The sequence below is a fragment of the Cryptomeria japonica genome, chromosome 11 (assembly GCF_030272615.1).
Source record: "Cryptomeria japonica chromosome 11, Sugi_1.0, whole genome shotgun sequence".
NCBI classification, from domain to species: Eukaryota; Viridiplantae; Streptophyta; class Pinopsida; order Cupressales; family Cupressaceae; genus Cryptomeria; species Cryptomeria japonica.
Genome location: NC_081415.1, coordinates 161,040,989 through 161,054,069, shown reverse-complemented (window position 1 = coordinate 161,054,069; position 13,081 = coordinate 161,040,989). Strand labels below are relative to the sequence as shown.

The following is a 13,081-nucleotide window of genomic DNA, read 5'->3' as shown; positions in this document are numbered from 1 at the left end:
TTAAGCCTTGCAAGATGAATTGAAGTGAAGGAAGTGTAAAATGAAGCCTAAAGAAGGAATTTCGCTCCTGACCCTTCCAGAGGGTCCAGAGCGAAATTCCCAAAATCACCTAGTTTGCCCATGAGGAAGGTCAAGTTGTGGATTCCCAGCCTTTGGTGAGGAGAAGGATAGCGTATGCTTTCCTTGGAAGGCATTTTGGAGTAGAGACATGATGGAATTTGTCCAAAGATGCAAAATTCGCTCCTGACCCTTCCAGAGGGTCCAGGGCGAAATCCTTTGAAACTACTATTTTTCACCTTGTTTGGGGTTAGGCGAGGAGCTAATTGTGAGGTAATGTTGAAAAGAGGTCTAAATTGGCCAGGAATGCAAAATTCGCTCCTGACCCTTCTAGAGGGTCCAAGGCGAAATTCTTATGGAGCTTGTCCCTGGGGAGAATCTTGAGCAAGCTTCATTTTGATATCTTTTGTTGATGATTTAAGGTATAAAATGCTATGTTAGAATAAATATATTATGTGTCCTTAATCATTTTATGGTTTGTCTTGCAGGTGAAAGAAGACCAGGCCAGGGCAAGGATGGCCTCCTCCAATCCAACATCAGCAGGGACGACCTCCTCCAGTCTAGCATCATCAAGGACGACCTCTTCCAATCCAGCATTTGAAGGAAAGGTACACCATCCATCCTACACATCAAAGACAAGGGAGGTTAAAGCAAGGGTCCATTGGAGAAGCAAATAGTCTCAGAAGAGTTAATTAAAGTTAGCTTCTCAGCATCATCAAATTGAACATTAACCAAGTTGCAAGTGTCAGACAAGGTGGCGTCCCAGTCATCACTCCTCCAGTCGGATTGGTCCACCTCAGCATGTCCAGATTCAATGTACCTGACTCATCAAAGATGACACAAACTTCGATGTACCTACCCCGGTTATCCATTGGTCGAATATTTCAGAGAAGACATGTGTCCAAATAATGCAATTATTTCATTGGCCAGAATTGAGTTTGTTGTAACAAACCCTAATTAGGGTTTTCATTGTAAAATCTCGGCCATTGATCTCAAGTTGATCTGAGCCATCGAATTGTATTAAGGGCGCTATATAAGCCCTGGCTCCTCATTTTGTAAAGGCTAATAATAGTTAGTTGGTAGTTAGAGGGTGAATAGTTAGAAATAGTGAATAGTCAGTTAATAGTATAGCAATTAGAGTATAATAGAAAGAGAAGGCAAAGATTGCTGCCAAGATGTTGTAAAAGGCTTGTAAAACTTCATTGAAGAAATGGTGAAATCTATGGGTCGATTCAACAATTTGCATGGTCTCTATACTTCTCAGATTTGATTTCATGTTATTAGATGAGTGGAAGAAATGTGTTTGATTGATGGTGAAATTTGTATATCCATACTACTAGCAGTTTGTTGATTGCAGACTTGCCTTGTGTAGTCAACTGGAATCATTCAACTTAAGCCTAACTTCAATTGTCGCTTCTTCACTGATATGCATCAACCTAATGGTGTCTATGCTTGTAGCGATGATCTGAACATCATAAAGCTTTCCTTCGAAGATCGCACTAACCTTGTGGAAATAGTCCTGGGATGTCAAAACAAGACTTAGTTAGAATTTCATCAAAGGTTATTCATTGCTCCTACATTCTTGGTGTCAGAATTAGATCCTTCCCTCCCCTCGTCCTTTTTCCTTTTTTTCAAAATCTAGACTAGTGAAATCCTGTATTCTAGTAATATTCAAAGCAAATCAGACGTTTAGTCATCAAGTGTAAGCCCCCTTCTGATTCCAGCAAAATCACATCATACCACAAAGAGTTTATCCACAAGTAGAGAACCTACATACAAGAACCTTGGAGTTGCCTCAACTTATCTTTCGGCGAGATCTTCAGCAGTCGGGAAACTTTGGTCAAGAGAGGATAAAGTACCTTTAGGTATTTTATTCTGTGTTCGCATGTGCATGAAAAACACGTCAACAACACCCAAATGCACAACTCTATCGGAAATCACGCCAAGATCAACCGCAACACGCTACACCACCAAGGAAAACCACATAACACGAAAATCATTACCAGTTAATAGAAATCACCAAAACTCGCACAACGATCAATGTGGATCACCAGAACAAATAGGACACGACTAGGAAACACCAATGAACACGTTAGGATCATTGGAAACAGCTGCACCAACACCACTTATCAAATCTTCATCGGTCAATATCTGAAAGCTCAAGAACACAACCAATCGACAACTGTCACGAAGAAAGATAACTTGCAGAGCACCAAATCACGAACCATCTGAAATGAAGATACACAAGACCATCCCAAACAATATCCCAAAATCTTGGCACAAGATCTGATCACATCGAAATATACCGAAGGATATACCGAGCTCTACAAAACATTGATCAGTAAAACTACATTGCAAAACTGGATCATAAGATCTTCTCAAACACACCGGAGCAGTACACAGGAATATGTTGACATCAATGACAATAACATATCCTAGCAACATTAATGACCAACAACATCCAACAATGACCATAAAAAAAATTGACAATGGAAGATTACCACATCTCACGCTTACATATTGAACATATTTAGAACTATCCTCACCTTCTCACTAAGACTAGTCCTTCTCCTTCCTCTTGTAGAAACATGACCACTACTAGCAACCAAGTGGGAACAGACATTTCTCATTGTGTAACTTGTGTTGGCTTTGGCACACCTCAAGACTTTCTCCATATGCAATCTATGCACATCTATCTTTCCATCCTCTTTTACATCCAGACACACCTTAATCCCATGTCTTGTAAAACCTAAGAAATGAAAATATACCCTAATATAACTCCCTCTAAAATTTATTTTACAAATGTAACACAACCACACACTAGTGCCTCTTGAATTTTTCATTTTGTCTTTATCGACGGCTATCACAAATTGGAGAAGAGATTTTTTAGAATAAGAAGGGCCTTTTATATAAGTTTCTTGATGGAAGAGAATACAAATGGGTTTTATGGTCATTTTCCAACACTCTCACACTTTGATCAACATTCAACTAAGATTGAAACTCTCACATTTATTTCTTCTATTTCATTAAAGAAAAAATTATACACTTCTTCCTTACAACTTTCAACTAAGATTGAAGACTCATTTACCTCTTCTACTTCTCTTGCTACCTCACTCCTCACCAATGAGGATTTCTCCAATTGCACCTTCAAACCCTACTCAAAATGTTTTTTATCTTTGAACTTGACTACAAATAGTTTTGGCATGTAAAAATGAGTTAGAATGAAAGGAGGCTTCTTTTGTTTAATTAGGGCTAAATGTGGTGTGGAGCCCATAAAAAAAATAATAATAATTTTTTCATATTGGACCCTATAAAAAAAATTGGCTAATTTTATTCCTATCGTCTTATCGGAAAGCTAGGGCATTTTTCAAAAAATTGTGAACAGCTAGGGAATGTTTCCAAAGTATCCCCACATCCTCAAAATGTCTCCTAATACAAGAACAACAAAAAATATAGTGTTTTTTTATGTTGCAAATAATCTTCTTATATTATACAAAGTATAAGACAGCCATACAACAAAAATGTGAGTGGATATATATTCATATGAATTGAATGAAATGCAATGACCAAATTTCTTTGAGAGTTAATTGCTTTTGAATCTTCACAAATAGAAGGAAAAGGAATGCTAGAATGAGACCAATGGATCTTAAATTTTTCCAATAGAGGGCAACATTTGTGAATTGCACCTTGGAATAACATATATATTTAATATTCAGTGATGCTCTGATCTTTCCTTATTTAATGAAGGGAACTTGCTGCTGCCAGACTGTTCCTCCTTGTATCATTACATTTCACAAAAGTACACCATATTGATAAGGCTGATTCAGAGATTTGACATCACGTGGCTTGTGGATATTTCTGTCCAGCTGGGACTGATTTGGATTCCTCAAGATGATTGAGCCTACAGGTCCCTAAAAGAAACTCTGGGAGCTCATCTTCTGTGTTCCCCTATCCAAAGTATAATAAAAGGAATCAGTTGATTTCGTTACATGGTTCATGATTTATCTTAATGAAAACAAGTTTGTTTGCCAAAAAAGCATTTCAATATCAAAATATGTACCTGTATCAGAATAGCCAATTCTATGACCAACTTACTCAAGTAACCTAGAACTAGGTTAACAACACCCTTGGCTACACAAGAGGAACCAATGTCGATGCCAAGCTATAACAAGTGAGAAGAAAGATATTCAAAATTCAATCAGAGGCCAAGCACAACAATGTCACATCTAAGTCGAGCAAAAAGTAAAACTATACACATTATAATGAACAAAAATAATGTTTCCGGAAGTATGTTATCACTCTCTCTTGTACAGATTTCTATTAATATAAAGTATGTGGGTAGCTACTACAGCACTCCATTAAATGGGTGAGTTCTGTTAAGACCCTGCAACTTCGATTATGCATTTTCACACCCTATTTAGATTAGTACCGCATTAGGAAGAATTTTGAAAACATACCTCAAGATAGTTGCTTCCCCTAGTATAGTTTATCTCTAGTGCTTGACCCAACAAGCATGCATTCTTTCCTACACTCTGCTTAACTATCCAGGAGCCCTGAAGAAGGAAAAACCAATTAACTGGAGCACTAATTCACCAATAAGTAAAGTTTTGATAAATATAATACAAACAAAAGTTGCTGACATCCATCTACCTTAGCAATATAGGGAATGAGCTTGAATCGTGAATTGCGATAAGCATCATCTCCTTCAACAAACATTTTTAGCAAAGGAACAGATTCAAGAGGGCAGTCCATCATGTAGTATAAGGCAAGATTGTGTGTTGTTGCACCTGGAACCTAGTAAGCAGAGGGCACAGATGGTAGAGATCATGTCACTTAACAGAAACACATTTGTCATGCGAGTATTTCACTATTTTATGTTTGAAATGCTTACCTGAATATTTATAATGATATAAAACTCATTGCTATACTCAGCTGCTCTCCTCTGCTATCACAAGAAATGGTTATTGTTAAGCATCCATTGTATGTACTAGAGTAATTTAGTATAATAAACACAAACTTTGACTAAAATGATCAGGACCATTTGCCACAATTGCAGGAGGAAAATTGCAAGGAAAAAGCCTTCTATCTTGCAACCAAGATCAACCGAGGAACAAATTTAAGAAAAATGATATTCACAAATTTACCCACGTGCCAATAACCAAATGAAAAAGTAACATTTTCTCCTCTATCTATATAAAAACACAAAATATCACCCCTCTAGAATCTATTTCTTATCAAAATTTACAAGTAGACCTTGTGAGGCTAGGAATTTCATTTCGAATATATATTTTATTTCCATAGAAACACTTCTTTAAGTAGTATTCAATTTATCAGGCTACCCATAACCCCACAAAACAGGGATAAATATATAAATGAATGTGGAAGTTCCTGCCAAGCACTATCTTATTTGAGAAGTAGAACCTTCATCAATGACTGCTATTACATATACTACTGTTGGATTATTATAATGTCAGTTTTTAATAGGTCAATGTAACATGTTGTCAAGGAATAATGACTCTAAAACTTGTAACTTCACACATCTTAACAAAAACAGCTGTGATATTGTGAAAAACTGAGGCACAAAATTATGTATACAGGTGTGCACGCAGGCATGTACACAAACACAGACATGAACCTATTATGGCTGTTGATGTTAAACAGTAAAACACATCACTATACACAAATAACATGCCTGAATAAAACTTCCAGGACGTCCAGCAAGATTATCCTCTCGCTTATTAGATCTGAGCCAATCTGCTGCAACCATACGCATTAACGTATCTTTTGCCTTAATCTGAAGAGTAAAAGTATAATTCAAATTTTAAATTAGAAGGATATTGAGGAGAGAAACTTTTGAGTTTGAATAGCAACTAATACAGAGAGTATAAATTATGAAAATCTATTATAATTGGTCAAAATTAAAAATGAATGCCTATATAAGATGAACCCTCTAATATAAATTTTCAAATAAAATGCAGACAAAAATGCTGCACCTCTTAAATAAAAGCATATTACAGTATCTCAAATATGGGCTCACAGTTGGTATACTTTTTTACGATCTTTCAGATAACTTTTGCCACGTATCAAAAATGTGGTTGGATCTGCCATGGACCAACTGCTTGGCAATGTACACGCAGAATTTTTTGGAAGAGTTGCTTCATAGCTGAGAAAATCTACATCATCTCCCAAGTGAACATCCACTTGTGATCGTTTGTGACTTGCTGTAAGAATAATTCAAACATTTGCACCCCCATCATGCATAGTTAAAACAAATTCAAACATAAAATCTAAAAAAAACATGTGTCTACATTTTCTTACAATCTGATGTACACCATTGAACTAGGACTTGAAAATATCATCTCTAAATTGGCACCCAAAATATTGCGCAACGCACATTAAAGATATAAATGATACCTGCAGAAGCTAGATCATGAAAACACTTGACAATAACTGTAGCTGCTGACGTCTTTTGATGATCTCCAAGCTGAACCAAATGATTCAAAACAGATATTACAAATACACTAACCAAGGAATTGCAGAACCTATAACTGAACAAAATTTAAATATACTTCAAAACACAAAGTTCTTACTGTATTCAGAGAAGAGCCACTAATAATGTTAAGGGCAACGACCTCTTTGAGTATGCATTCAATAATGTAATAAGAGAATAAGTGTTGGAATATAATGAAAATAAAATGACCATCTTGCATGCATGGAAAAAAAGGGTGTAGGCCAAAGGAAGGATTCACTAGGTTGACTTTCCCCCTTTTGATTGGAATAGCTGTTGTGAGATGAAATGCCCTAAATGAGGTAAGATAGATACAGAAAACCTAGTCAATGAAAATAGGAAACTCATAAGACTTGGTGTGCTTTACAAGTGTTCCTCTATTGTTAAATTATTAGGTTCTACGTTTGTAAACAATCTTCCTTTGATGAAACTCCTTTATAGAGTATCCCAAGGAAACCTAGTGGGACACAATGAAATACAAAGAAAGGGGCAAAGAAGAGTTATGGGTGTGTTGTGACCTAATCACACATCACCCCTTCCCAGATCGGGACCCCCTAGCTTTTAGGCCCTTTCCGTTGTTTGGTCTTTTTTTTTGTGTGCCTTGGTAGCAATCTCTTCAGTCTCTCCGCTTTGCGGATGTTCGGGAGTCAATTAGAGTTAATCTGCTTCTCTGTCAAGCGAATTCTATGAAGTCTAGGGATTGTTTTGTCCCTTTTTAGGGTTTCTACCTTTTGTCCTAGATTTTAGGGGTTCCTGTTAGGGTTTTTTGGAAAATTGAGCATATGACTCGAATCAGGACCCTTCAAGGGACCTCCCAGTAAAATTTGAGCCCAACCGGAGCAACTTTCTATTTTTAGAAAGTCCCTATTTTTTAGGGATTTTTTCGAGTCCCGAAATGTCGTCATTTTGCCAAAAATCAAACTTACTATTTTTAGTAATTTCTATTTTTAGTAAGTTTCTATTTATAGCAAGTCATTCCTGCACCCTGTCTAGGGATCTAACGCTAACACCTGGAAGGTTTCTATTTTTGGAAAGTCAGTACTGGTAGGGTCAGTCAGCCAAGGCGACAAGGATCAGACGTTCGCAGACATTTCTAATTCCGGAAAGTCAGACAGCAAACAAAGAAAGCCATAAATGGGTCAAGTGCTGGAAATCCATGCCTAAAATGGAAAGCTCGAGAAAACACTTCAAAATTACAGGAGGTCAAATATTATAAGTCTGGGAGATTAAATGATGAAAATCCCATGAATCCATGGCCAAAGCAAAAATCCGCCCAAATGTGGAGTCAGGCACTAGAATGAGATTCCCATGGACAGAAGGAAAATCTGTGAATCCATGGCCAAAGCAAAATTGTGCCCAAGTATGGACTGGGGCGCCAAAATGGAGAAGCCAAGGAGAGAAGGAAAAATCCATGAATCCATGGCCAGAGAGAAAATGTGCCCAAGTATGGACTGGGGCGCCAAAATGGGAGAAGCAAGGAGAGAAGGAAATTTTCATGAATCCTCCTCCTAGTCAAAATTGCGCCCAGGTATGAGCTTGGGCGCCAAAATGAAGATCCCAAGGATTCACAAAGAATTCCACGAATCCCTCTCCGGGTGAAAATTCCGCCCAAGTAAGGTGGAGGGTGCCAAAATAGGATGTCCAAGGATAACGAAGAAAAGATAAAATTCTTTGGCCAAGTGTGATTTACGCCAGGACATACAATTGGGCGCTGAGCAGAGGAAGTCAGGGATGGATAGATGAAATGCATGAATCCTTTGCATTAGCAAAATTGCGCCCAAGTATGCAGTCAGGCGTCAAAATGGAGAAGCCAAGGACAGAAGAAAAATCCATGAATCCTTGGCATGGTGAAAATTCCGCCCAAGCTAAAAAATTGAAATTTTGCCTAAGGCATGGAATCCAAGGAGTCAAGGAGGAATAAAAAGCAAAATTCCCCATCCAATGAGCCTGACTCCTAAATAAGATCCCTAAAAAATAGGGATGTTGAGAAGAGACATGAAAATTCCTTCGAAAGCAGGAGACGACAAGTTAGAATGGAATCGAGCAAATCCTGAGAAAATCCTTCAAATTCCCTCCAAAATTGGAAAGAATGAAAATCAACGAGTTGGCAAAGAGAATCTTCCAAGTATGACGCATGACTTGGAGCATTTAAGGAAAATTCTAAATTTGAACTCATTCGCATGGGAAGTTGCCTTTGCATGGCGTAGTGATTGGGGAAAGTATGATGCATCATGAATGCAATTGCTAAATCAATGCCTCTTAAGAATTCTATATAAGTTTGGAAAGGCATTTCATTGTTCACATGCAAGATTCGGGAAAGAAGAAGTGGAAGAGTAAAGAATAGTCATACTTAGTCTTTTTTTTTTCATCATTTCGAGGTGCTTCCAAGATGGCGGAACCAAGCAAGGCAGCTACTATCTCCAAGCAAGCATTGATCAAGGTGGAGATGAAGAGTTTTCTTCCTCATTCTTGGTTGAATTCAAGATGGGATGTGTAAAGAAGAAAAATCGAACCCTAGTTGTTCTCCCCTCCCCAACTCCAAGGAGAGAGAAGGGAGAGTCACTAGGGTTGATGGTTTTCACTTAGGAGAGACTTTACATTCAAAAGAGGGGTTGAAACCCACAAGATCCAATCCCACGCAATGCAAGATTGGATTCTAAATGAGTTTCAAGGGTTAAGACATCAAGGATACCCTCTTTTGTAAAGAATGTAGATAGAATGATTGAACTAAGAATGCATGTAAAGTAGGAAAGATTCGCTTATAAACAGAGATAGGGGTACGGGATGAAGTTGCGGACCTAGAATTAGCAGTAAAATGTCGAGACGGTGCTGTTCTGCAAATTTGAGCGAAAGTTGACGGGATGATGGCGCCCGGAGTGCACACGGTCCTCCGAAAAATCCGCAAAACGAAGGTGGATCTGTTCGTCTCTGCACAAGGATTCCAGATCTTCAATTACAGCCGCGTACCTGCAACATGCGAAGGTGTAATGTATGTAGTATGTTGTATGTTGTATGTGATCTCCTCTTCAATGGTTGAATCCTTGTCTTGAATGCAACACCTAGCCTTGAATGGAGACTTAGAATGCTCAATTGTTTGAAGGAATGCTTGAATGCTTGAATGTTTGAATGTTTGAATATTGCTTCCGCCTTTTGCACACCTATCTCTTCCTCCCTTCCTCCTTTTCTAGGAGAGGAAAAGTAGTTTATATACTTGTCAATTAGGGTTGAGAGACTGATTTTTCCGACCTTAGGCCGACCAGGAAACATTATTTCCCGAATTGCAAACTTAAAGACCCGATGCCCAAAAGAGGCCGGGCCCAAAATAAGGCCAAGGACCAGGGCGTTGGGCGCCATGGTCCCACCTCCCGGGACAGCAGGGTGCAAGGAAGGATCAGGCCAAGGTGCAGAAATATGCAGTTTTTGATGTCGTAAACAGATTTCGAGGTCTCCATTCAGGTTCAACGTTGCGCCGCCATCGTGAAGACCCAAATGCAGTCGAAATTGCAAGTGTCGCAATTTTAGGACGCTACAAGATGAAATCAGCAATACTAATTTAGGCACATTCAACTTGGCTGCATTCAAGATCCGGATGTTCGGAACAGCAGGGCACAATCCATCCTCGACAGCTGTCAAAATTGTGAGAAGTGGAATAGTCGCAGCAGCTGGTTTTCCTCCCGCTATTCAATGCCCAGACCTGGTCTTGGAATGTGCAGCACATTACACTATGGAGCGGAAAACAATCTCAACGCCAGATGGCAAGTAACTGGCAACATTGACTCCAGAGTCAACTGGTGAAGCTTTCAAAATCCCTTCACATTATTCCATTACGTACAGGACCAGTAGCGGAGCTCAGGCAGTATATGAAGCAAGCCCTGCCAGGTGCGCTGATTTGATCAACAAGCAGTGGTTGCTGAAGCCTAGAGTGCATGCTTCCAAGATGCCCAAAACTCTCACAATCTTCGAGTTCAAGAAGGAGTATGTAGACTTGATAAAAATGCTAAGCAGAGTAATGGGATCCCCACATTTGGTGAACTTTGAGGCTTGGATGTTCTTCTACATAGGCAAGATCATGAATTCAAATACGCTGATCGACTAGGCTAGATTGATCAGTCGCTACTTGCATGAACAATTGAAGAACCTTAAAGAGAAAAGGTCCCAGTCCTTTTTCATGGGCTCCTACCTGTTCTATATGCTTGCACGAAGGGGAGGATTCGATGGGTTGTCAGCAAGAGGAATCATGGGCTGCGGACCAGCTGAGTTGAAAGTACATGAGTGTTATCCCTAGCTGCATCTCCACAATATGAATTCTTACAGGTTGACAAACGACACTTTCACCATGTACTTGACACAGCCTATGCAGAATAAATTGCACATGAGGTTGTTGCCACAAGCAAGTGCCTTGGTCCAGAAGTATGGAGCTGCGTTCTTGAAATTTCCTAAATTCACATACATCAGGACGCAAGGATTCTCCTTCCAGTTATATATATTGTCCAGATATCCGTCAGACAAGCTTGTATTGTTTGAGCTAATGAGGCAGTTAACTGCCTATGATCAGCTGCAGAAGAAGAAGAAGAAGCAATCAATTGAATTTCTAGTTGTCTTGGGGGATTTCATGGAGATATGCCCAGGTTTGGAGGCCGCTGAAAGTGCGGTAGGGGAATTGGCATTCTATTGCCTGCCATTTTACACATCTAGGGCCCAATATGATCCTTACAGCTAGATTAGGAAGGTTGCCGGAGTCAAATTCATACACAGGTTTCACTTGGAGGATTACTGGGCAAGTATCGAGGATGACCTTGAGGTCCGAAGAAGAATGCATTCCAGATTGCCCCTCTACACCATCAGAATAAGTGAAATTTATCAAGTGCCGGATCAGGTGAAGGAAGATGTAGATTTGACACAACCTGAATTCGAGAAAGTAAATGATCAACCTATCCAGCTGCCAGATTGGTCAGAGCTTGAGATGGAAGATTTGAATATCTTAGCTAGACCAGTGCTGAAATTCAGTAAGCACTAGATTGACAGGCAGATAAGAAAGTTGGTGGAAGAAAATGTCCATCTAACATACCAACTAATGGGAAGTCTGGATTCACATAGTGAGGCAACTGAAAGCTCTTCACAAGTTTCAGGCAGGAAGGGAAGCCCCGATAGACAAAGGGAAAAATGCCAAAGAGACCAAGGACAACAAAGAAGAAGGATATCCAACAGGAAATCCCATAGGAGGTTCAACAAGAAGCCCAGCAAGAAGAACCTCCACGAAAGAGAGCAAGAACAGCAAGGGAGCATTCACCAGTTAGTTCCTCGAGTGTACGGGAAGTGGAGATGTTTCCACATTCCACAGGTCCACTTCCAGGGAACATTCCAGCACCCAATATACTCGGCATCAATGCTTCACAAGGCCACCATCGATCGAGAAGTCAGAGGCAAGAAAGTCCCTCGCACTAGGAAGAAGCTCGCCAGGATAGCTTCGTGGAGACTATCCTTGGTGAAATGGAGGAAGAATCTCAGGAATAGGAGCATGTAGAAGATCATAGCCATTTCGTCCCCGCTCCAGACTGGTTGATAGGCAGGCTGGGGAATGAAGCAGAAGGAGGAACCGATCCTACTCAGGAGTTAAAAGAATTATTGAAGAGGATGGATCGGCCACCGGAAAGAAAGGCCCCCCAGAAGTTTTCAAAGGTGGTCAGGGAAGAATCTGGATCTCGGACCTTGCACATTGCTGAACCTGCAGTGGATAAAGATAGGAGTGAGATTAGGCAGGAGGATTATGTCATCAGACAAGTTGATCATGGCCATGCTTCCACAGGTCAAGTAGTGGGAGACTTTGAAGATTCCTCCTTAGCCATAAAGGAGAAGTTGCTGAAATCAAAAGCAAAATGTAAGCGGCTGAGGGAAGAAAATAGAGTCCTATGCGAATACGTCAAGAGTTTCAAAAGACCCCTCAGGGAGGCAGGAGCTTCATTCACTCCTCCTCCTTCCCTTCCCAAGGAATTGGTTGATGATGCAGAACTTATTAGAGAAATGGCGCAAAATTCCCGGGAATGGGTAGAGGATGTTTACGCTGAGGTAGGAAAATTCATTGAGGATCTAGCTTAGCTTCATTCGAAGTTCGTGGCCCTCCTAAACAAATTAGAGGCAGTAGAAGGACTATGGGAGGATGTGGACGTTTACCAAGACTTAACCATTTCGCGACTCAGGGCTTTGACGAAGACTCCAAGGCAAACTCTGGTGGACGAGAAAGTGATCCAAGAGAATGAAGCTTATGACTTTCCCCGATGGTTCTACGCCATCTGTTTAGGAAAGGACACCCTTGATAAATTCAGCATTGACTCTGTCACCTTGAAAGAGTCTATCAGAGGGATACAGAAAGAAATCCTTAGTGCAATGGAAGCTTTGTTTGCGAGGAAACTCAGTGATAGAGGAATAACGGTGAACTCCCTGAAATCCCAGTTACACGATTTCTTCTTCGTAGGTTCGTTCCCTAAGGAACATTTTGCAAATGTTTCTTCATTCTCC

The 13,081-nt window shown here is 39.9% G+C and overlaps 1 protein-coding gene across 5 annotated transcripts in view; it reads right to left on the bottom strand.

Annotated features, from left to right (window-relative positions):
• Window positions 1-3,568: 3,568 nt before the first annotated feature.
• The window catches only part of LOC131066069 (protein ENHANCED DISEASE RESISTANCE 2), a 65,007-nt gene continuing 55,494 nt past the window's right edge, over window positions 3,569-13,081 (bottom strand). For all 5 annotated transcript variants that reach the window (XM_058000744.2, XM_058000743.2, XM_059214064.1 and 2 more), the window contains 8 exons: window positions 6,472-6,541; window positions 6,106-6,278; window positions 5,750-5,851; window positions 4,949-4,999; window positions 4,708-4,851; window positions 4,515-4,610; window positions 4,118-4,219; window positions 3,569-4,005 (listed from right to left, as the gene is read on the bottom strand). In XM_058000744.2, the coding sequence (XP_057856727.1) occupies window positions 3,895-4,005; window positions 4,118-4,219; window positions 4,515-4,610; window positions 4,708-4,851; window positions 4,949-4,999; window positions 5,750-5,851; window positions 6,106-6,278; window positions 6,472-6,541 (849 nt within the window). In that variant the 3' untranslated portion in view covers window positions 3,569-3,894. The remainder of the gene's footprint in view (window positions 4,006-4,117; window positions 4,220-4,514; window positions 4,611-4,707; window positions 4,852-4,948; window positions 5,000-5,749; window positions 5,852-6,105; window positions 6,279-6,471; window positions 6,542-13,081) is intronic.